This window comes from Pararge aegeria, chromosome 26 (genome assembly GCF_905163445.1).
Source record: "Pararge aegeria chromosome 26, ilParAegt1.1, whole genome shotgun sequence".
Taxonomy (NCBI): domain Eukaryota; kingdom Metazoa; phylum Arthropoda; class Insecta; order Lepidoptera; family Nymphalidae; genus Pararge; species Pararge aegeria.
In genome coordinates, this window is record NC_053205.1 from 4,565,469 (window position 1) to 4,590,390 (window position 24,922).

Sequence of the window (24,922 nt, forward strand, 5' to 3'; positions counted from 1 at the left end):
CTGAAAAAAAGCAAAATTGTCCTTTCAAGTAGTTGCGTCATCCACATGGTTTTGCTCAAGTGAATTAAATAGACATTATTTTTTAAGTTGGTGAAAATAAAAAGTTAATAATGCTAACGGCTACGCGGGTGATAAGCCGAAAGGCTTTGGAGTGCTCCGGTATTACTTCCGAAATTTATACAAACAGGAATTTCTCAACAATTCTCAAAAGCGTAAGTTACCATTTCTGCCGAAAAAAAGAGAATCGTTTTGTCAAAATCGCTATTATTGTCAAAAATAATATATAAAAACCTCAATTGTACTAGAAAACTACTCATATTTTTCAAATTTAAAGAAATTGTTAGTTTTTCATCAGCCCGGTCCGCATGCGTTCTAGAAAATTTCGGATATTTGTTGAAGTTTTCCTTAATTTTCAGACCGCTGCCCCCACAGTACCAATCTACCAACGACATGGATTACAACGCAGAAATAAGTAAGTGAAACACTTTACATTTTTTTAGCCCTATTTCATAATATAACCTAACATGGAATCAACCTTTGATTGTAGGTACTAAAAAGTACGTAGTTGAAATCGTTATCTTTCGGGGACCTAGATGAACATTGATTTATCTTTTGTAAGAATACTTTTAGAAATGCTCTTAAGTTTTTATTCTACACACTACCACTTATTTATAATCTTTGAGGTTATTTAGGGTAATATTATGTTTGAGACACAGTGGTTGCAGTCTAGTGGCTACAAAGTCTGAGTTCAAGCTCTGGCATGCATATCTGTTGAAGATATGTGAGTTTATAGTACTTGAATATAGATTGCTTTAACTGTGAAGGTAACAGCATCAGGCATCTTGCATGTCAGAGAGTGCACCTAAATTCTAAATTCATTTATTTCAAGTAGGCCTAAAACAAGCACTTTTGAAACGTCAAGTCTGTCTGTGTGACTCTACCACCACCATAATGTTCAAAGGTATATGAAGTCTACCTATCCACACTTGAGTATGGTGGAATACAGCCTATACATTTCTAATTCTGAGAAGACACCTGTAACTTGTAGTGTGCGGTAATAAGTTGATAATGAAGACTAGTGTCTCTTGGCTTAAATTAATTGACCCATGTGTTTGTTGGTCACACTTTTTCACACTTTTTTGAAGAAACTATTGCTAATGAAGATATTTTTTTCAAAATCCTAAGGAAAGAATATATATGTATACTAGATCCCAGCGCCATCTGTCGGGCTGATTTGTGAATCTAAATCATCCAGGGTGCCACCCAAACGCATATCAAAAAATTTGTTCAAATTGGTCCAGCCATTTAGGGGGAGTTCAGTGGCATACACACACACAAGAAATATATATATAAGACTAGCTGTTGCCCGCGACTTCGTCTGCGTTTGATTTTGTGCTTTAATGTGGCATTCAATTTAGTTGTAGTTCTAAAAAAAATTAAAGTATTCAGTATCGCTAAGTCTCAGCGGAAGTTCTGTTCTCTATCTCAAACCAAATTCATCAGATCTACATAAAATTTGGGCAAAATGAAACACATATTATAACCTCTAAGTACAAAAATAATTATATGAATTGGTTATGGAGTTGTAAAATCGTCATACTTTCATCCCCTCTCCCAAAGTAACCAAGCTTAATGTTGGGATAAAAAGTATCCTATATTACTTTTAACACGTCCCAGAATATGTACAAAGTTTCATGAGGATTGGTTAAGTAGTCTTTGCGTAAAAGGGTAACAAACAAACATACATTGGCATATATAATATTAGTAGGCATATAGCTTCAATAATCAATTCAAATCAAGTTAATTTTGCCATTCTTTTGTTAATTTTATCCATTTTTAGGGGACATAGGTAACTGGGGGATGTAATTTTTTTGTCTCCATGACAAGCTGTGATGAAGTTAAATATACCATTAAAGAAGATGATGTAATGTCTTTAGAAATGTTAATTTTTATAATTCCTCTACGCATTGGACCATTACTGCATTCTCACCTTGCAGTGAGTGATGATGCAGTCTAAGATGGTAGCGGGCTAACCAGGTGCACTGGAACACTAAATTGCTGAGCTGCACGTCTTTCACTGTAACTAGAATCAAACCTGGGACCTCTTGGGAACTTCTATTTAGCAATAATAATAATAATTTATTTGCTAGAATTGTGGGCAATTACATAACAAGTTTGTTTTACTATAATTTAAATGCAGTCCTACACAACCTACTGTCATCGTTAAGTGTGCAAATCCTTTTGTTTAGTTACATAAATCCTCCTAAGTTATCCTATTTAGTTGCGGTAATTTTTTTGTTAATCGTGGATTGAGGTCTGGTAAGGCCTCCTTTGTGTGTTTGCAATAGTTTTGATTGAAACCATAGCTCCTAGTTTGTTGATTAGCACAAAAGATCCTGGAGGGTCGAAGTGCATCAGCTAAAGCGGGCCTCATTACAAGATAGTTATTGACATATGAAATTTCCACTTCAGGTCCATTTTTACCATTTCAGGTCTGAAGGCGTACGAGGGGCGGTCATCGGCATTGACTTGGGAACCACCAATTCATGCGTCGCAGTCATGGAAGGAAAAACTCCTAAGGTAAATAGGCTAATAAAATTTGACTTTTAATAACATTGCTTATACAATTAAAGTCCTATTATAGTATAAAGGACTATGTCAACAATAAATATGCTTGAGTGTAAATTATTGCTCTAACCAGGTTGCTTCTTTAATAGTGACAGTGTGAGATGGTGAAAACAAAAATAAACAACCCGCTAAGTTTGTTGTGGGGGGCTTCTTCTTAGGCCAGGGCGCGTTTGGAACCCTCGTAACTTTAGTTTTAAGTTGACAATATCTATCGTTTTGTAGTAAAGGCTGTGTGCACCTATAAGTGGCTAGTCACAATGTTTAGAAACAAAATATTCGTTATTTTCCTTTTCTGTGTATTGCAAACAAGCTGTTTGGTGTCCATTAAATAAAAAAAATAGAAAACAGAAAATAAGTGAGACATACATTTTTCACGTCAACATTGGCACTAGGAAAGAAATTATGGCAAAATAATTACTAAATAAAGAATATTGTATGCTCTTTAAAGTTTTTTTTAATCCTCAAGCAATTTGTGGTTAATGTTATCGTTTATGTATTACTAAGATTTGGAACTTCAATGTTTTATGTGAATAAATAATACAGCATTACTCTTATATGTAATAGTACTGTTTGTTTCCCTTGAAAAGCTAATAAGTAAACAAGTAAGAATAATATGATATGGACGTTAATTAGGGGACGCCACATTGCAGTTAACAGTTGTGTCAAAAATAAGATGTAATAAAACAAACCGCACCGCCGATCCGAGTATGCGTCAGTACGCGTAAGCGTTTGCAGCGGTGCGAGAGTGACGCGCGGTACCAGCTAGTCGCGGACTACGTGCCGTTGACTTTCCTAGAAACCGCGCTACATTTATAGTCTAAATATTTAAATTTTGCCTTTTATTGTTCTTTTGGAAACAATCGAGATATATACCTCGACGAAAATTAAATTTAAAATGCACAGTAGTGTTAACCGCCAGGTTCTCATCCAGAATGAATAGAAGAGAAAGAATATCCTAATTTTTGAAGAGGCTACGTAGGAACTTTCACCCCTAAAGGTGGTAAATGGGGGTTAATAGTGCAGAATGATACAGCGATGTGAAGTGGTGATCCATCGAAATAGGGAATCTTAAGGTTATTAGCCAGAATCTAATAACTATAATCGATATCGATATCGTAATCGATATTTTAATCGATATCGTAATTAATATCGTAATCGATTTTTTAATCGTCATCATAATCGATTATTACAATCGATATCATAATAGATATAAAAATCGATGTTGATATCGATATCGTAATCGATATTTTAATCGATATCATAATTGATATAAAAATCGATGTTGATATCGATATTGTTATCATAATCGATATCGGAAACGATATTTTAATCGATATCTTAATCGACATTGCAATCGACATCGTTATCTTTGTCATAATCGATATTGTAATCGACATCGTAATCGATATTTTAATCGTCATCGTAATCTATATCATAATCGATATTTTTATCGTAATCGATAATTATAATCGATGTTATTAATCGATACTTAATCGATAATTTTTATCGACATCGTAATCGATATTTTTATCGATTATTACAATAGATATCATAATAGATATAAAAATCGATGTTGATATCTTTATCGTAAGTTAGACGGCTTATATTCATTGTAAATATTAATTTTAGTTTGTTATGCACTGATTAAGTAGAGATATCAGTTGTCTAACATGTATTTATTTATTTAACTTACGACTAGAATTACAGGACTTTTCCTAATGCACTAGCGTAGATTTTGATTCACCTATCAACAGACATTATAAACTATTTTTAACATACTAAACATTATCAATATAACCAGAGAGTACAAAAAAACAGATCCATCCTCTCAGCTATGTCGTTAAGGACTAATACTAGATTTAAGCGATTCTTTGTTACTGTAATTATGCTGATTACCTTTGCAGGTAGTGGAGAACACTGAAGGCTCACGCACAACGCCCTCCCACGTGGCCTTCACAAAGGAAGGTGAACGTTTGGTGGGCATGCCGGCCAAGAGGCAGGCGGTCACCAACAGTGGGAACACGTTCTACGCGACCAAACGTCTCATCGGTCGCAGGTTCGACGATCCAGAAGTTCAGAAGGACATGAAGAACTTGTCGTACAAAGTCGTGAGGGCCTCTAACGGAGATGCTTGGGTGCAAGGTGAGATTTATTGTGAATTAGTAATAGCGTTTTTGTAGTTTCTACCGCCGTTTGGCGCAGTGGGTACCCTCCTTTCTGGAGTCCAAGGCCGTGGGTGCGATTCCCACTACTGGAAATATTTGTGTCATGGACAAATTTGGGAAATATGTAAGTCTGGGGTGTATATCTGTATATTATAAGTATTCATGTATATTATTCTTTAAAATAGTAAGCGGTCATCTAAGTACCCATAACACAAGTGACGCTTACTTTGGGGCTAGATGGCGATGTGTGTATTGCTGTAGTATTTTTATTATTTATTTACTAGTTTCTGCTTGTGACTGCGTTGACTTCAGAATTATATCTAAAGCTTCGCTCGTTAACAATTTTTAATCCTAACATGAGAACTATTTGAGCGTAAACAATTTTCACTCGAAAACTACTTAAGAAATCGGGATAAAAGGTAGCCTATCTTCTTTCCATGTCGATGGCTACATGGATGCCAAATTTCATCCCAATCCGTTCTGCCGTTTTTGCGTGATTGAGGCATTTATAATATTAGTAGGATTAGTCAATCATCATATCAACCGATAGACGTCCACTGCTGGACATAGGTCTTTTGTAGGGAGTTCCGAATCCGCGACTCGTTGTGTCTTAACGCCTGTGCCTCAGGTCGCTATACACACTGTGGCACTTTGCTGGGCTTGTCCCTCGCATACCCTGCGAAGTGTTGCTCTGTGTATAGCTCCGTCGATCAATAATTAATTACTCCCATAAAAAAAAAAAAGATTAAAACCGATTGCGCAATGTCGTAGGTATTAGCTTTCATAAAGATGGACGCATCGCCGATCCGAGCTCGCGTCAGTGCGTTAACTTGGTTAATGAGATTTCTAGATAATGCGTTATAATAAAATTTTCAATGTATTAAATACCTGTTATTGTTAGTGTGGTTTTTTAACAGACTTAAGGAAGAATAAGGCGAAAGGGAAATTTTTATGTTGTTACTCTAAAGAAGTGTAACTTTTACGTGTCACATAAGTACACACACGTTTTTTATTATTCTTCAATAGGTACCGATAGTACACACACGTTTTTTTATTATTTTTCAACAGGTACCGATGGCAAGGTGTACTCGCCAAGTCAAATCGGCGCCTTCGTACTGATTAAGATGAAGGAGACAGCTGAGGCTTATCTCAACACCGGCGTCAAGAACGCAGTTGTCACCGTGCCCGCATACTTCAACGACTCGCAGCGACAGGCCACCAAGGATGCAGGTAAAATTTATTACAACTTGTCTGTACCCTGCCATGCGCACTGTTCTTTTTGTAATTATTGTAACGAAGGAAACATGTGTGACATAAACGCCGAGAACACTCGGTCTCCATAAAGATGCAGGTAAAGTTACAACTGCCTCAAGAATTTTTACTTCAAAGATTAAAGAACATCCATCATCAACGCAAATTCAAAAATGTTTTATTCATGTAGACCTTATTACAGGCACTTATGAAGCGTTCATACATTTAACATGTTACACTAATGTTAGTGATTAAAACTTAAAACTCAAGCTACGAGAGTTCCAAAAGCGCCCTGGTCTATGCCAAGCCAGGTCTAGCCAGGTTTTTTTTTTGTTATCACCATCTCACAGTCTAGTTAATGTTGAGCTATGAAATTAGAGCAAATCATACCCAAGCTTTTTTATCGTACATGTAATCCTTAATATTAAAATAGGACTTTTCTATAAGCTTACGTTTTATATGAACTTTGAACTTATTGAGAGACATCTTAAGGATTTCATCTGGTATCATCCTCATCATCACAGCTTGGTGTTTTGTAGTTCCAAAAATCCTAAGCTTATTTCCGGCCATAATACGTGGAGGGTTTTATTAACGCACCGCCGATCCGAGCTCGCGTCAGTGCGCTTGCGCGTTTGCAGCGGTGCGAGAGAGACGCGCGGTACCAGCTGGTCGCGGACTTGCGTGCCGTTCACCTTCCTAGAAACCGCGCTACATTTTTGTTATAACCTTTACATGTTAAGCAGGTCAAGTTCTATCATTAATGAGGGTATTTAACTGCCTTTTACGTCAACTTCAATACTATTTTGAAACTAAAAATATATTTGTTTCGTCACATTTGATGACTAATATAAGTTGTTTGCCGCTTTCAGGTCAAATCGCCGGCCTGAACGTACTCCGGGTGATAAACGAGCCAACCGCTGCCGCCCTCGCATACGGCATGGATAAGACCGATGACAAAATGTAAGTATTGATATCTATTTAGTTTTTTTTTTTAAATCCCTACTAATATTATAAATGCAAAAGTATGTCTGTTGCTAATTCAACCGCTGTGCAGAGCAGCGATCGGTAAGCGGCGCGGTGCGGCGGGAATATTAATTCTATAAATATTTAAGTTGTTCCATTCAGCATAAATATTCAGTTAGGTATTCAATTTAAACCAGCTGCTTCCGAATGTCTAAATGCAGATATTATTGTTTTAATTTTTATACCACTTGTACGCTTCTGTACATAAACTGTTGCTGGGTTGGTTGGAAAAGGAAAAACTCCAGAGATTTCTTCTTGTTTCTTTATTAGTAGTTCTTCTTTCTTGTGCTACCGCTACCGCTGGCCGTTGGGAACTGAATCGGCGTACAAACGGGTGCGGTATTTATACTAATTTTGCCACAAATATACAGGCCCTCTGATTGGTTCTGTTTCTCGGCCAATCAGAGGGCGTTATTTTCGATCCAATTACATAAGGGTTACATTTAGGCAATTATCGTTAAATATGCTAATTTCTAAAATGCATATTACATATTAAATTCTATTATTAACTATCAAATAAAACTATTTACATGTTAGATTAAAATTAAAGCACACGAAATATTGACTTTAAAGAACTCAGTTGACTCAGTGACGTCCTATCTCTTCCCCGCTTAAGCCTATCGTCCCGCACACCACTGGTTGACGGCCGATTGGCGCAGTTTGCAGTGACCCTGCTTTCTGAGTCCAAGGCCGTGGGTTCGATTCCCACTACTGGAAAATGTTTGTGTGATGAGCATAAATGTTTTTTTTTATATGTATACACACCATATACATCTTAGTACCCATAACACAAGCAACGCTTAAATTGGGGCTAGATGGCGATGTGTGTATTGTCGTAGTATATTTATTTATTTATTTACTGGTGTAGTAAGTAAACTTTAATTATTTTGACTATTGCTTAGAGTGATTGTAGATCGGATCTAAGTTATCGGATCGGATCGGAAATTTTGGAATACTCCTCCGGCATCGTTGTTCCCTCCCTTCCGCGTACAACCTGAATACCTTCAAGGCAAGAGTGTTTAGTTTTCTAGGCCCCAATGAAGCCTTCATAATTGCTTTTCATGATGCATGATATTCGTTAAGCGCAATCCTATCTAGCATAAAAATTACTACTATAATGGAAGATTGTTCAACAAGGGGGTAACGCTCGTCTTTCGTTACGGGCGCCGGGATAAATCCCAAGCAACCGAGGGATTTTAAAGTAACTCCTCCGCTAAGCCTAAAGGATGTATTGACGTAGTTGACCTTTCAATACTAGACTATGTAATGTGGCATTGTCGAGCGAGAGTGGTGCAGAAAAAAAAACATACAGGCAGTTTTGGAACTGCCGATAGAAGTGAAAATTAAATATTTGTACATATAAACATAAGACAAAGTATACATGGGAAGCTTGCTGTGACCATGACGCGACTTTCTAGCTTTTTCTTAATCCAAAAATTGCTGAAAAAAAAGGAAGTTCCTTTTTCAAACATTACTTATCAGACGTTTTACAAAATTGTTTACAAACCTGCTTTTTAATAATATCGGTTCGGATTTATTGCAACATTCGTGAAGGGTTTTATTAACGCACCGCCGATCCGAGCTCGCGTCAGTGCGCTTGCGCGTTTGCAGCGGTGCGAGAATGACGCGCGGTACCAGCTGGTCGCGGACTTGCGTGCCGTTGACCTTCCTAGAAACCGCGCTACATTTGTATAATTTATACAACTTTATTTGGATTTTTTTGTGACTGCAACGACGTCAAGGGGTAAAAGAAAAACCCTCGTCGTCATCACTTCAACCGACTGAAGTCCACTGCTGGACATAGCTCTTTTGGGACATATGGAGTTCCAAAATCCACGGTCCTGGGCCGCTTCCAGCGACTTGTTTAATGTCGTCTGTCCACCTCGTTGGGCGCCGACCAAACTGCATTTACCATTCCAGCATTTTGTAAACATAACGTCTATCGGTTCTCCGAGCTAATGTGCCAGCACATTTCCACTTCAGATTTGCGACTCGCGGAGCCATGTCGGTAACTCTGGCTCTTCTACGGATCTCCTCATACATGATTTGATCACGGAGAGATTGGTCCAGTAAAAAACCCTACTAAGTTCTTAATTTTGTTCCAGAATCGCAGTCTACGACTTGGGTGGTGGTACCTTCGATATATCCGTTTTGGAGATCCAAAAAGGCGTGTTCGAGGTCAAGTCGACCAACGGTGACACTTTACTGGGTGGTGAAGACTTTGATAATGTTATCGTCAACTTTTTAGTTGACGAGTTCAAGAGAGATGTGAGTATTATAATTAATAATAACCCGGGTACTATAATTTATAATTTTTATGAAATGCTAATTCACTTCCTACACATATTACGACATGACTAAAAATTATTGTACGAAATTTTCTATACTTCCGATCGCGTGAAAGTTAACTACGATTTGTATGGAATCGAAAGCGCGACATCTAGTTACGATACTGGGAAACAGTATTGATTAAAATACTGTTTCCCTAGTAGATGGCGCTCTTACAACTCCCATGCATCTATATATATAAAAGAGAAAGTGTGTGGGTATGTTCCGTATAGGCTCCGAAACGCTGGACCGATTTCCGAATTCAATGAAACTTCAGGGAATCTCCGGATTGACCTGGCGAGTAATCCTGTAAAGTTTGGTGACGATCGGAGCACTCCTATTTTTGAACTGTCAAATACAACTTTTATTTACTATAATAATATTTTATTGTTGGGTGTACATGGGTGTAGATAATGATCTTCACCCGCTCGAGAAGAGAATAGAAGATAATAAATACGGAGAGAAATAAATGATTTAATATATTATGAGACTTAAATTAAAAATTCAATGATGTAAGTTTTTTGTTTAAATAAAATAAAGCAAAATCTAGCCCGGCGAAGCGAGCTGGGTACGCTAGTATAGTATAAATTGTAAAGTATGGAAATATTGAATCAGTACTTTTAGTTACAAAGTTTTCATAAATACGCAGTGACAACCATAGCAGACACACACAAAGTCACTTTGACTGCAGTTTTACAATGCGCGCCTTATGCGTATCAATAATCTCGTCCAACTTTATAGAACAAATACGAGTAACGGGTAGAGATAATTATCTTGTGGTTTTACTACTTGTGGTTAAATATGATGTAGATTTTTAATAAGTTTTTTGTCGGTCGTTGTGTGTCGATAATGTTATGCGAAGGCCATAAACCGCACCGCCGATCCGAGTTCGCATCAATATGCGTTCGCGTTTGCAGCGGTGCGAGAGTGACGCGCGGTACCAGCTAGTCGCGGACTACGTGCCGTTGACTTTCCTAGAAACCGCGCTACATTTGTGTTACCACCTTCATCACCATCATCAATGGTGTGATATATTAAACCCTTCTCATTCTGAAAGGACGATCTGTACCCTGTAGTCCATAATGGGTGTTATCATGATGGGAAGCAGTGGCGTGCACTTCATAAATGCACAAAAACGCTGCCTACCCTAAAATTTTCATACAACTGGCAAAAGAGGTGGATTTTGACATTTTATGCCATTTTACTTGCTTTATGCTTACCCTGGTCAAAATACCTATGCATCACTGATGGGAAGGCAATTACATCTTAGATCTAGTCTATTCTAGATCATAGATAATTATTCGCACTAAGTTTTATTAATAATCATTTCTATTTTTCTATAACACAGCAAGGTCTAGACATCCGTAAGGATGCGATGGCCATGCAACGTCTCAAGGAGGCTGCGGAGAAGGCCAAGATCGAGCTGTCTGGATCCCTGCAGACAGACATAAACTTGCCCTATCTCACCATGGACTCTGCAGGACCAAAGCACATGAATCTTAAGGTTAGTTATTTTTACTACTGAGTTGAGCTCAACTGTGTCTTTAGTACTTCAAGCAATGCCAAGTTACAGATTAAGGTGGAAACCATCACATAATATAAAGAGAGTATGAGTTATATAGGCAACGACGGTGTAATAAAAGGCATATGAGGCCAAAGACGGACCCCAATGTACAATTTATAAAAGAAACCACTTGGTTCGCACTAAAGTGTTGATTCTGACATGATGTGTTTCACGTGACGACTTTTTTTTTGCGATTTTTCGGATGTTCTTTTAGATTTTGTCTCATTTAATATATAAAATAAAAAATGCAAACGAAAAATTTTTCTTTTTGGGAAGCCATACCATACAGTAATTTTATTATAATCACATTATAGTTATTTCTTTTTTTGTATTTTTTACAATTTTAATTTGATTTAAGTTAGTATTGATTTAAGATTGCAGTCTGTACATATTTGCTTATCTTCACAGTATTTTTGTTTTAATTTTTGTCATATGGGTATTTGGCCTGAATTAAAAGCATTTATTATTATTATATCATTTCAATTATAATTCAGCTTAAAATTTAAAAATAAATGATAAGTTGTTGTAATCATCATTTGTTAGTAGTAAAATTGGCAATGGCGACTTCAGATTCCTTGAGGTAGTTGCAGGTAAAGCGTAACTCATTATGGTTTGTAATTGAATATTATTTGGTCTATGATATTCCCATAGTACCCCACTTCAAGCGAAGCGTAGATAACCATTTTAGTACGCGACAAAAATAGTTTTATTGCTATGACGTTTCCGATATGTATTATAATATTAACGAATATTTTTGTGACAGTTCTCAGTTAGTGTCTAAAGTTTAAAATTTTAAGTGTTATAGTAATTTTTAATATAAACTCTAAACATGTAAGAAAATTGCACGCCAAAGTGGCAAACTGTTAGAACTATTCACACTTAAAACACCAAAAAAATGTACACAGTTAAAGCAATAAAATTTATTCTATTCTATTGCTATTCATCATTGCTACATATATTAATTGCTACTTCATCGTACATTCGACCACGTAACCTCAGAAACGCAATCTGTCTGTTAATATTTCGCTTATATAAATAAACCGCACCGCCGATCCGAGCTCGCGTCAGTATGCGTTCGCGTTTGCAGCGGTGCGAGAGAGACGCGCGATACCAGCTAGTTCCGGACTACGTGCCGTTAACTTTCCTAGAAACCGCGCTACATTTCTGTCACCTACTTCATCATCATCACCACCAACATTACTCATCATTTTCATCATCTTCATAATATACCAATCATGAAGATGATATATACACTATGCTATGGTTTCCTAAAATGGCTGAAGTTTGTAATCAATGTTGTTATTGTTGCAGATGACGCGTTCCAAGCTGGAGTCTCTAGTGGGCGACTTGATCAAACGTACAGTTGGTCCCTGCCAGCGAGCCTTGCAAGATGCTGAGGTTTCACGTACCGACATTGGGGAAGTTCTACTCGTCGGTGGCATGACCAGGATGCCCAAGGTAACGATTTTTTTTTTAATTGTACCACCACAAATAGTGAATATTATTTATTTATTTCTATCCTTAGTATACTTACAGCTAGCCAAAATGTATAGTTACATATGTACATTCCAAAAATATTAGTCAATTTGTCTGATTTTTTTTTATTCTTATGCATTGTACAAGTTCATACCTAGTCTTGTACAAATTCCTTTAGTAATAAAAAATATTCCATTGTATTATCGCTTCTTTAAATCAAAAGATGCCATAAATAAAAATAAAAAAATCTCTGTCTTTGTGTCATAAGAGAAATAAAACATAAAGTCTAACAAAGTACACAGTACAGTTGGCACATATATGGCACTTTTGATGCGTACATTACATGTAAAATATAACACACAAGTGAGTTGATGGGGATAACTACATTCATCAACTTAAAACTAAAGCTACGAGGGTTGCAAACGCGCCCTAGTCTAACAAGAAGCCCACAACAAAATTAGCCGGTAGTTATTTTTGTTATCACCATCTCACATTTTCACTTAAAACTATTAAAGAAGCAACCTGGTTAGAGTAATTTTTTTTTTTTTTTTATTAACGATAGGCCAGCGTTTGACGACAATCATGCCCGTTAGAAAGCAATGATGAGGTCTAGGTTGGAGCACACTTGCCTAGAAAAAGCCTATTCACTCTAGCCTTGAAGGTACTTAAATTATACGTGGCAGGAAACACAGTTACCGGGAGGGCGTTCCACATCTTAGCGGCACGTATCAGAAACGTGGATAAAAAACGTTTCGTGCGTGTTGATGGGATATCAACCACATAAGGGTGCCACCGCTCTCGGTGTCTCGCTGTTCTGTGGTAAAACGGGGAAGGGGGAACAAGATTGTGAAGTTCCTGAGCACACTCACCGAAGTATATCCGGTAAAAAACCGATAAACAGGCAACATTAATAATAAACATAAATTAATAATTTACAACCAATAATACATAAGTAAAAGCACTGTAAGCACAAGCCGACACCAGTCTTCACATTGGCTGGTTAGGTGTCAGATTGACCGGTGCTAGATAAACTTTGAGGATATATTCCCCGGATGTGTGTCTCCTAAACTACTGGGTTATAATCTATCAGACATTGCCTTTGCATAGTTGAGTCCTGATACATTTCTGATTCTCATATTATGTTTTAATCAATATTATTATTATTATTATTATTATATAATAGACTAAGCAGCTTTCGCTGATGCGTCTATATCATTTCTTGCGCTCTTTGTCTTTTTGATGTTTATCCAGTCTATTCTTAAACTGATTCAGTGATTCTGCAGTCACTACATCTTCAGGCAAGGCATTCCACATTTGTATAACTCTATTGCTGATAAAGTGCTTGGAAGGATTAGACGATGCCTGCTGATATTCAAGTTTGAGACCATAGCTCCTTAATCTGGGGTTACTCTTTTTTGAAAATATTTCCTCAAAATTCGGTATGTTGTAATACTTATTTAATATTTTATAAGTTTCAATGAGATCACCTCTTTCTCGCCTACTTTTAAGGGTGCTGAGTCCCAGGTTTGGAAGCCTTTGCTCATATGAAAGATTTCTCAATTCTCTTGGCAGTTTAGTGGCTCGTCTCTGAACCTTTTCAAGCATTTCTATATCCTTAACAAAATAGGGACTCCAGACCTGGAAAGCATACTCCAATAAAGGTCTTACATATGTCTTATATATCTGTATGAAGGTTTTCTTATTTATATTAAAAAAATGCTTTCCTAATTGTGTAAAGGATAGAGTTGACCTTACTGACAATAGCCACAATGTGCGCTTCCCATTTTAGATCACTGCTTATGATCACGCCTAGGTATTTTTGTGTATCCACCACTTTTAATTGCTTATTACCTAGATAATATGGCAGCCGTGGGTTCTTCCTACCAAGATGTAAAACAGTGCACTTATTGACATTTAGCGATAGTAGCCATTCCTTCGTCCACTTTAAAATAGCATTCAAATCTTGTTGAATCATTTTATGCTGATGCATAGGGTACCCGAAGAATTTTGTGTCATCAGCGAACAGGGAAAAAGGAAGATGTAAAACATTTTGCAGATCGGTTAAGTACAGGGTGAATAATATCGGCCCTAGTACAGAACCTTGAGGCACGCCGCTGCGCACTGGGCGAATACTTGAAAATTCATTGCCAATCCTCACGCGGAATTTTCTTTCGTTTAGGAAGTCTTTTATCCAGATAAGGAGTTTACCACGTATGCCGAGGTGTTCTAATTTATGTACTAGTCGACTTATTGGCACCCTGTCAAAAGCTTTCTCGTAATCGAGATAAATAATATCAGTTGGCTGGTGATTGTCCCAGTTTAATATCCATTTACAAAGACAGCTCAGAAGATTAGTAACGGTAGATCTTTTAGGTGTAAAGCCATGTTGCTCTGGAATTATAATATTTTGTTTAATTATAAATTCTCTTATACTGCCAGCTATGATTTTTTCAGTAGCCTTGCACAAGATACTTGTCAAGCTGATCGGTCTATAATTTTCAGCGTTTAACTTGTTTCCTTTTTTGAAAATAGGTGTAACAGTTGCAATTTTCCAATCCTTTGGTAGCTTACCCGTTGCAAATGACAAATTCATTAGTAAAGTTATGTGATCAACAATAGCGCTACACTTTTGGAGCAGAATAGCAGGAATATTATCCGGGCCACTTGCTGTTGACTCATCAAAAGTTTTAATAGCCTTTCGTACATTTACCGGCGTAAACGCAATGTCTTCTAACGATGCCTGTACTCTTGGAATATGCACTTCTGGTAAAATCCCAGGAGGCTCACAAACGTAAGCATGTTCAAATTGACTGGCAAAAATTTCGGCTACTTCTACTGATCTTGTTACAATTATATTTGTTTGCGGATTCATAAGGGCTGGTGGTACGTCAACTCTTGTTGATATTTGTTTTCTAACATATGCATAAAATCCTTTATGACCACTTTCAACTATTTTCGATTCAAAATTAATCCTACTCTGCCTTGTTATTTTTACTATTTTATTATTTGTTGTTCGATATTCTTTATAAGAGTCTTTATCTTGATCTAGTAAATAAACGTTCCAAAGCTTCTTCTTTATGTCAGTTAATTTACATATCTCCTTAGTAATCCATGGCTTATTTTTTAAGCAGCTTTTACGGTTCTTTATTTTTGGTATAAATTTGTCAATATCTACACACTTATAACACAGTTTGTGTCATAGCAATTTATGAAAATTAAGCTTCATTTGCTATACTCGCGAACAGCAGGAGAATCTGTATGGTGCAATTTAAAATTTCTTCCATCCTTAAACTCCACACCAAACAGATCTTCGTCAATGTACCATCTACGCATGTTTCGCTCCGAAACTGGAGCATCCTCAGGAGATGTTGACTTTACAATGAATAACTCTTTCATAATATACTATGGATTTCCGCACAGTTACGCCTGCTTCTTTCCAATATTCATAGAGATTTGATAAAGAGGCACTCTTTGGTTAGAGCACCTCTAACTTTCCGGAGTTATGCGATCTCTAATTCTAGCAATTCAAATACCACTTGCTTTAAACGGTGAAAGATAACATCTTGAGGTCTCCTCTGCATACTTGGAAATTCACTATAATGTTCGCAAAGCACACACCTTTGTCTACCAATCTGCACAGGTCAAACGGTCAGACCTATGGCCTAAACACTTCTCAACCTGAGATACCCGCACTCTATTGTGGGCCGGTGATTGGTAGATGAAAATGATTGCACCTTCTACCAATAAAGCTCTATCATATTTGTATTTTTGTTAATTTGCTGTAAATGACGAATGATGATTGAATATATTATTTAGTGTGCACAATAGAAAACAAAAATAAAAAAGAAGGTGAGATAGAAGGTACAATTTTGCGGCCTTAACGCTACATAGCTTATGATTGATAATGATAAATATTCACCCGCAATTGTATATCAAGGTGCAACAAACAGTCCAAGACATCTTCGGCCGCGCACCGTCGCGCTCCGTCAACCCAGACGAGGCAGTCGCTGTGGGAGCCGCCGTCCAGGGTGGAGTCCTCGCCGGTGACGTCACAGACATCCTCCTCCTTGATGTCACCCCCCTCTCCCTGGGTATCGAGACCCTCGGGGGCGTGTTCACAAAGCTCATCACCAGAAACACCACAATACCTACAAAGAAGAGTCAAGTGTTCTCTACAGGTACAGTTTTTTTTATTACTCTACTAGCTGTCGCCCGCGTTTATCACGGTTTTTCACGAATCCCCTGGTAACCGTTTGTTATCTTCTTCCTTAATATGTATGTTAATCAGATGTATTAAAATAAACCGCACCGCCGATCCGAGCTCGCGTCAGTATGCGTTCGCGTTTGCAGCGGTGCGAGAGAAATGCGCGGTACCAGCTAGTCGCGGACTACGTGCCGTTGACTTTCCTAGAAACCGCGCAACATTTGCAAGTATTAACGTGTAAAGTTACTTGATATCACAGAACCCACGCAGATTACTCTACACGACTAATATTGAAGCATCAAAAATTAAACTGTTAGTCAATTCATACCATTTAGCCCTTGACATTTATAATTTTACCTCTAATGTTCTAAACGTTCACTATACAATGGGAAAAAGTTTGTGAACTAGCAACATTCCGCGCGTGTAAAGTGAGATGTGAGCGGTGCATTTACACTGTTTTGGGCCTCAATACACTGCATGAAATAATGGCTGATTGAAAATTCCTTATGTTCTAAATTCAGTGCTTGCTTGATTGACATATAATAAAATAAACTTCATTAAAATTCTCTGAAACCACCACAATCGGATATGTTTGGCTCTGCATTTACCAACCCGGGCTGTGGTTTAAATTTCCCACAGCTGGAAAATGTGTGTGTGATGAACAAGAAAGTTTTGCAGTGTCTGGGAGTTTTATCTTTCTATTATAAGAATTCATAAAAATATTCCTCAGTCATCTTAGTGCCCATAACACGAACTACGCTTAAGTTAGGGTTACATGGTAGTATGATCGGTAGTACAATCGGATATGTTTAGCTCTGCATTTACCAGCCCGGGCTGTGGTTTACATTCCCACAGCTGGAAAATGTGTGTGTGATGAACAAGAAAGTTTTTCAGTGTCTGGGAGTTTTATCTTTCTGTTATAAGAATTCATAAAAATATTCCTCAGTCATCTTAGTGCCCATAACACGAACTACGCTTAAGTTAGGGTTACATGGTGATATGTGTATGGTCGGTAGTATATTTATATAATAGGCTAAATTGCTAGTCACTGCAAAAGTGTTTCCTAATACTCACAACACTTACAATGCTACGCTTACGTTGGGTCTATAAAGCGATTTGTGTTTTGTCGTAGTATATTCATATTATAGGCTAAATATGTAATATGTAAAACTAGTTATTGTCAGTGGCGTGCATAGGGTTTTCGGTCAGGGTATGCATAAAAAAAAATAGGTACTGAACATGCTATTTTGATGTTACTGTATAATTTTATTTGTGAGTAGGTACCTAACCTAACATTGTTTGTGATACCCATGTAGATCTTCTCATCATCTCCTATTTCCAGTAGGTATAGTAAGCTCTGAGACGACCGACTAGCGAGTTTTTTAAATTGTCTGCCATTGCGGCAATTACATTAAATAATGTTTTTTAGTGTAAACAATAAACAAACATAGGTATTATTATAAATAAATAATGAAACAAAACATTGATCACTGCTATTCGCCTGTTTCTGTAAGTCAGTCAGAGCTCTTTTTACGTGCCGCTCCTTGTAGGTGCATTCCTTCCTTTACGAATAATCTCAATTAAACGTTAGTTAAGAATTAGCTCTAAACTTACCTACATTTTCCAAGCACACTGAACCATCAGATCACACGCCGAATATAAGAACTTTCTTACACTAAGAATATTCCTCACAATCATTTACAAACAGTACACTGTCACAAAGGTTAATGTTAACAATAATAATTGTAACTATTTACAAACAACCGTACAGCAAACGAAAAAAACAGTAATTAATTCTAATTCGGTGAATATAAGTTGTTATGACAGAAGGTAAAAGGTAAACAATAATGGCGCTGAGCGATCGCCAGCGATAATGAGAATATCATAGTCAAAATATGTCCGTAATATTTTCTTAGTACACAAATGCTATTAAAAGTTGTCATTTGAAGAATATTACTTCATCAGTTACCAATGGCACCTGGTATACGTTAATAATTTATTTAACATAATTCGGCAACTTTTAATTTGGTTATTTTAATATACTTTTTGAACAAATTAGGTACTTATAAATTTCTAAAGACCTTGAATTAATAAAATTCATTGATAAATTTTTTAACTACAAAAAAGAATTATTGCCGTTTAAAACAATAACAAACAAAGCAAATTACTTGTGCTTATAAAAAAACAAAGCATACATTTGGATTTCAAATTTCCGTAAGCAGTGCTTTTAAGATTTGCACACAAGCGAAACCCCTATACTGGAAACCTGGAAAACTCGCACACATAGAAAGAGCCAAATATTGTGTAAGCACGCACGCGATTATATCACTACACACCAGAACTTCCATGTGTGCTGGTGCACACAAGTAACTACAGATGCATTCAATCGCCGTGCTTCTATGGAGACCGCGGCGGCGCGGCGCATTAATTCGAGCGACGAATAAACGATTTGCCCGGCAATGGATACTTAATCGTGAAAACCCCAGCTAATTTTATGAGATTTAAATTATATTTAAAGCGTTACTTTTTATTTAGGGATACTGTTTACAACTCAAAATTAAAATATAGTCGAAATATTATGCAGTTTGTCTATTTTAGTTCTAAACCATGACACGGGACTTGTCCATTGATTTACATAGAAGTCCGGCCGGTTTTAACTAGATGGCGCTTTTATAGTTTTCTATAAATTGTTTAATTTTTTTTCAATCTTTAAATTTTAAGTCGCCATTCAATAATCCCTACACTTCCCGGGGACTAAGGGAATATAAGAGAGAATGGCCAATAGCGTCCCCCGCAGCGTACTACTGCCATCTATTGCGATCTCCAAACCGTCTGCCCAGTATCGTCATTATGGGAAAACTCTCCAAGTGGGAGAGGCTTTTAATCTAACAGTCTTTTAGAACAGTTTTAGGCTATTGATGAATTTAATATTGGTATTGGCTATTGGTGGTAGAGTTTACGTGATTACTTTTAGGTATTTTTAAATTAATTAATTAATTTTCTTTTACAGCTGCGGACGGTCAAACTCAAGTGGAGATCAAGGTCCACCAGGGTGAGCGAGAGATGGCAACGGACAACAAACTCCTCGGACAGTTCTCCCTCATCGGAATCCCACCGGCGCCCAGGGGAGTGCCTCAGATCGAAGTCACCTTCGATATTGATGCCAACGGCATTGTCCACGTGTCTGCCAGAGACAAGGGCACCGGAAAAGAGCAACAGAGTGAGTGTTTAACGATTTTGAACACAACTATCATTTTCGAAGTTCAAGCAATACAAAATTTTGTTTGTGCAACATGTAACGGAATAACGAAATACTGTTGAAGAGTGCAAAAGTATATTTCATAAGGAGTCGCCCTGTAAAAATATCAAATCATAAGAGGAATATTTATTTTTCCATACAAACGAATTCAAATCATTCCAAGTGTTTACTTATAAAAACCGTATTGACGATAAAAGACCGACAAGTGTCACTTACAGCTACGCGACGCGTAACTAATAAAGTTAAGGGAGTCACTTGATTTTAATTTTGCATGTGATGTTAAGGCTGTACCTGATTTCTTTCAGTAGAAACTATGGCAATTGTGTACTGAAAACTATTAGCGTTTCGGTTTCACAGATAAGTCTCAGAGACAGTAAATAATGTACCTCTAAAGCCTCCAAAGTATTGTTGCGGTTTTCATTTACACGTTGTATAGAAGTGACGTCATTGGGCGTTTCACCTGTCATGGCGGATTGCAAAATTTTGCACTTTTATTTATTGTAAAATAAATAAATACCAATCTCATTTAGAATATAAATACATGAATATATCATTACATAAATGCAATAATATTATTTTATTGTAAATAATATTTTTGAATGCATTTAGCTTTATTGATAAATATCCAGTGAACAGTGATAATTTAAAGTTTTGTGTTAGTTGTGCGTTAGTTATCACGCCCACCTCCACATGTACGCAAAACTTCGTACGCAGTTTCATACTACAGTGATCATCGTTTCATTCATAAGCGGTTAAGTAATGTTATTGTTCACAAATAAATAAATAAAATAATACAATAAAAAAAAATTACCCGCAGTCGTGATCCAATCATCGGGCGGCCTCTCCAAGGACGAGATCGAGAACATGGTGAAGGCGGCGGAACAATTCGCAGCGGCCGACAAGGGCCGCCGAGAGCGAGTGGAGGCTGCCAACCAGGCGGAGGGCGTTCTCCACGACACTGAGACGAAGATGGACGAGTACAAGGCGCAATTACCACAAGACGAGGTAAGTTTTTGCGAAACTACGGGGTATTTTAAGTATTCGACGTCGAAGTTATCAAATTACTTCCACTAGTACTTTAACCCACATACGAACGGCCCAATGTCCCAAGACATATTGCCGAGTTGCAGCTAAAAAAGAAAGGAGAAAATAAAAATTTTGTTTCCTGTCGCGTAGAAACCGATTAGGGTTATGACTACCATACTCCCTAACAGGTTAGTCCGCTACCACCTTAGACTGCATCATCTCCGTCAAGGGCTAACTGCTAGTTGCCGATTTTGTGTAACAACAGGTAAAACTGAATGTAGCTACGTACTTCGAGATTAGAAAACAAAAGGATGTTTGACTGTTGAAAAGTTCAAACACACTTTAGTTTTCTAATCTTAACAACGTATGGGGAAGACGTCACTGATGATACCGACATGCTCGTGCCGTATTGCGCCGAACTCTCGTCTTAGAATCGCAAATCCCGTACTTAAGATCTTTATTTTACAAACGTTCTGCCAAAAGCCCGAGCTTAAGGCAAATTTGAGCTTTAATACAATGCAAATAAGATCAACTCTACTTCAATGTTCTAGTATTACCATACTCAAAATCGACTAGACGATTGCGAGCGAACAAAACTTGTGCCAAGTACTACAATAAACACGTTCTATCACATGTTAAAATATTGTAATTGTAAGTTGTTGTATTGTTTAAAGCATCATATTTAAACCCGTCGAATGTGACTAGCATCGGCGGGCAAAGCCTGATGCAATAGTAAACGACCTCGCGTTATCCCCTCGCGCGTATTTCGCGCGCGAGTCGATTTGCGATAGGCCCACAAGATTAGCCTAGATTTTTTGATCTTTTTATAAAATTGTAACAAACAAAATATACAACTTTTATCACGTAATCTATTAAGACTTTAGTCAATAGATTAGTAAAATTTTTTGAAAATCAAGAGTTTTTTTTGTTATTCTTTTAAGCTTTCTGATGACACCATATTCTTTTCAAATGTTTTAATTAACCCTCCCTCATACCCTAACTAACGGTTAGGCGAAGACCTATTTTCGGCATTGAATAATAATTAGAAATCAGGAAGATAGAATACCGAAAGGCGGGAAGTTTTGTATACTGGAAATTTCTCCTCTTTAAGGAAGTCTTGCACGCCTCATAAGCGAAGCGTTGAGGTGGGTATTACTGTCAGTTTACGCACACAGAGTAATTCTCCAACTTTAAATGTCACTTTTTTTTTTTTTTTTTATTCTTTATTGCTATCATTTTTAACACACTATTTTTAACACTCATGATATTTTTAAATCTCTTTTTATTATTTAAACTAATAAAAAAATTGTTTAAAACAGTTCTGACTTGTACGTCCGTGTGTTTGTATGTGCGGCTCCCGTATCTTGTGGTCACGGTAACGAGCGAAATACTTCACTTATCGAGTTCCTTTTTTTTTTATAGGCTTCAGTATTTTGAGGAATAGAACCCTATTACTTTTCACGGTATAATTAGATGTAGTTTAATTATTATTTACAAATAATCTCAATTTTATTGTAACGAATGAGATTATGAGGCGTGCACTTTTGGATTTTCCAACTATTTTAAAAATTCCTTTTTTGTACTTGTTTACTAGCCTTATTACCTTTTTATAAAAATAACGACTGAATTAAAACTGTTTTTACTGTTTCCAGTGTGACAAACTCCGCGGTGAGATGGTCAAGCTCCGTGAACTCCTGGCCCAGAAGGACACTGCTGACCCCGAAGCCATCCGCACAGCTACCGGTCAACTCCAGCAGGCGAGCTTGAAACTCTTCGAGCAGGCGTACAAGAAGGTATGTTATAACACTAGTTCGTGCCCGCGACTTCGTTTGCGTGGAAATTTCGATGTGTACGTCTTCCGCGTGAAAGTTAACTACGATCTATATACAGTACTTGAAAACAATCTTGTCACTAGATGGTGTCATAGCGCTTCTTCAATACCTTAGAAAATCACCACCCCTTCTCGACCCGTGGGTGTGGTACAAGTTGACTGAGGGAATAAAAGAGAAAGGACAGTTGCGTCCCCTGTGATACTAATACAGTCTGTCCAGTGTGGTGATTATTGGCCAACCGATACGGAAAACATGATGTTGATCTCTTGCTCTGTGAAAAACAAAAACAAAAATCTAACCCACAGACTGTATATCTTTCCCGGTTTTTTTTTATCCAGATTGGTGCCTCGTATGATTGTGTAACAAACACCCATTCAAATATTTTAGTATAATTGTCTTCATTTCTAAGAAGTTCCTAAACACATCACGTTAGGAGAGTTAGTGATTGTAGTGGTTATGTAACAAGTGTTATGCCTGAAAAGCCATGAATATTCATGGATAAAGAAACCACCCACAATTTATGCAATTGTTTAAAAACACCCACTATTAGTTAGTGCAATATGTAAAAACTGTATAAACGTTTAGAACACCCACGATTGGTGCTATCGCTTAAAAGTATCAACAATTTGTGCCATTGTTGAGAACATCCTATTGTATCAGTCCGTGCAATAAATTTAATCATATTAAAAGATTGCAACTACTTTGGTTGCAGTCAGTGCAATCTTCTGAACAGTCATGTTATCGATTACTAATACCTTTTTACTTGGACCTGTTAGTATAGGAACTTTTTAATTCAGGTAGTTCTTGCACATTTTTGAGCCGTTAAAAGCATTATAAATTGTTTTAGTGGTCAAGCAAATGTGCTATATTATTTTGGAATTGTATTATTATTGTTTATATGAATTATTAATAAACATTATTACAAATTTCTACATGCAATACTATACAAATCTAATTTATTGTATTTAATAACATTAGGAAATTTTTAATATTAATATAATATTAAAAATCTAAAAACAGATCCTCCCCAAATAAGACTAGCTCAGGTCAAGTCATTATCATCATCATCATCATCATCATCATCATCATCATCATCATCATCATCATCATCAACATCATCAACAACAACCCATTACGGCCCAATGCAGGGCACAGGTTTAACTTGTGAGTCTCACAAGTCTTAGCTCTCATGCATCATGAGAACATGATAGATTACTCTTAACCGTGCAGGTTTTCTTTACGATGTTTTTCGTGGCAGTTAAAGAATTGATATTTAATTGCTTGAATTAAAAAAACGTTCATAATTCTGAAAAATTATGTGCACGTTTGTGATCGAATTCTGTCTCCAATTAAACCCAATTTTATTATAGATGGCGGCTGAACGTGAAGGCCAAAATCAGACTCAATCTGAATCGCAGACGCAGGGCGAATCCGAGGAAAAGAAAGAAGAGAAGAAGAACTAAACCCGTACCCCTCTAGCTATCCCCAAGATGGGGGCCAACTGTACATAATATAACTTAGACCAAATAATACAAAAACACCGGCTACAAAGGATTTGAGTTTAAACATCTGTATTAAGTTTTCTCCATAAGTTGTTTTGTATTTAAGATTACTCTTGGAATTATATATAAATTATACTCTATAGCGCAATGGTATGAGTTTTTAAGCAAAAGATTTTGAGAAAGAATTTGGTAAGTTGTATTTTCTAAATCAAACTGGTCCAGTCTTGATTCGAAAGTGCGGCTAGGAAAGTTTTTGTTTTAGGTGTACTTAAAGTATCAAATGATATGCATACACGAAAATCAAGCTAAAAATGAAGCTATAAAAAACGAGCTAGATTTTTAACAATTTCTAGGTGCACTTTCCTAGTCTACAATTTGCAGTTTATACTAGGTTAATGTAAAAAGACTTACTTCAGCTATTATCGTGTACATTCTGGGAGGCCAAGCTTGCTCTGGATGGTTTTTGCTGTCATTTCCATACAATAAATGACATAAACGAATTCTACTTTAATATTAGACATTACTAGTATGTATGCGACAATTCTGAACCTTGCTGAGCTATTACCGTGTCGGAATCGCAGCATTTTTTATAGTTCGTTTATCCGATGCTCTTTGTGTTTAATTTGCGAAAACATTGCGTTTTGAGTTCACAGCCTTGTGGTGT

At 36.9% G+C, this 24,922-nt stretch overlaps 1 protein-coding gene across 1 annotated transcript; it reads left to right on the forward strand.

The window, feature by feature from the left end:
* Positions 1–24,402, forward strand: LOC120635427 (heat shock 70 kDa protein cognate 5). Its single transcript, XM_039906451.1, has 14 exons — positions 1–212; positions 417–472; positions 2,493–2,580; positions 4,533–4,770; positions 5,862–6,023; positions 6,914–7,004; positions 9,173–9,335; positions 10,744–10,899; positions 12,271–12,417; positions 16,373–16,613; positions 19,650–19,859; positions 20,716–20,903; positions 22,577–22,717; positions 24,127–24,402. Exons 1-14 carry the CDS (start codon positions 111–113, stop codon positions 24,217–24,219), a joined length of 2,076 nt encoding a protein of 691 aa, XP_039762385.1. The 5' UTR covers positions 1–110; the 3' UTR covers positions 24,220–24,402.
* Positions 24,403–24,922: the final 520 nt, after the last annotated feature.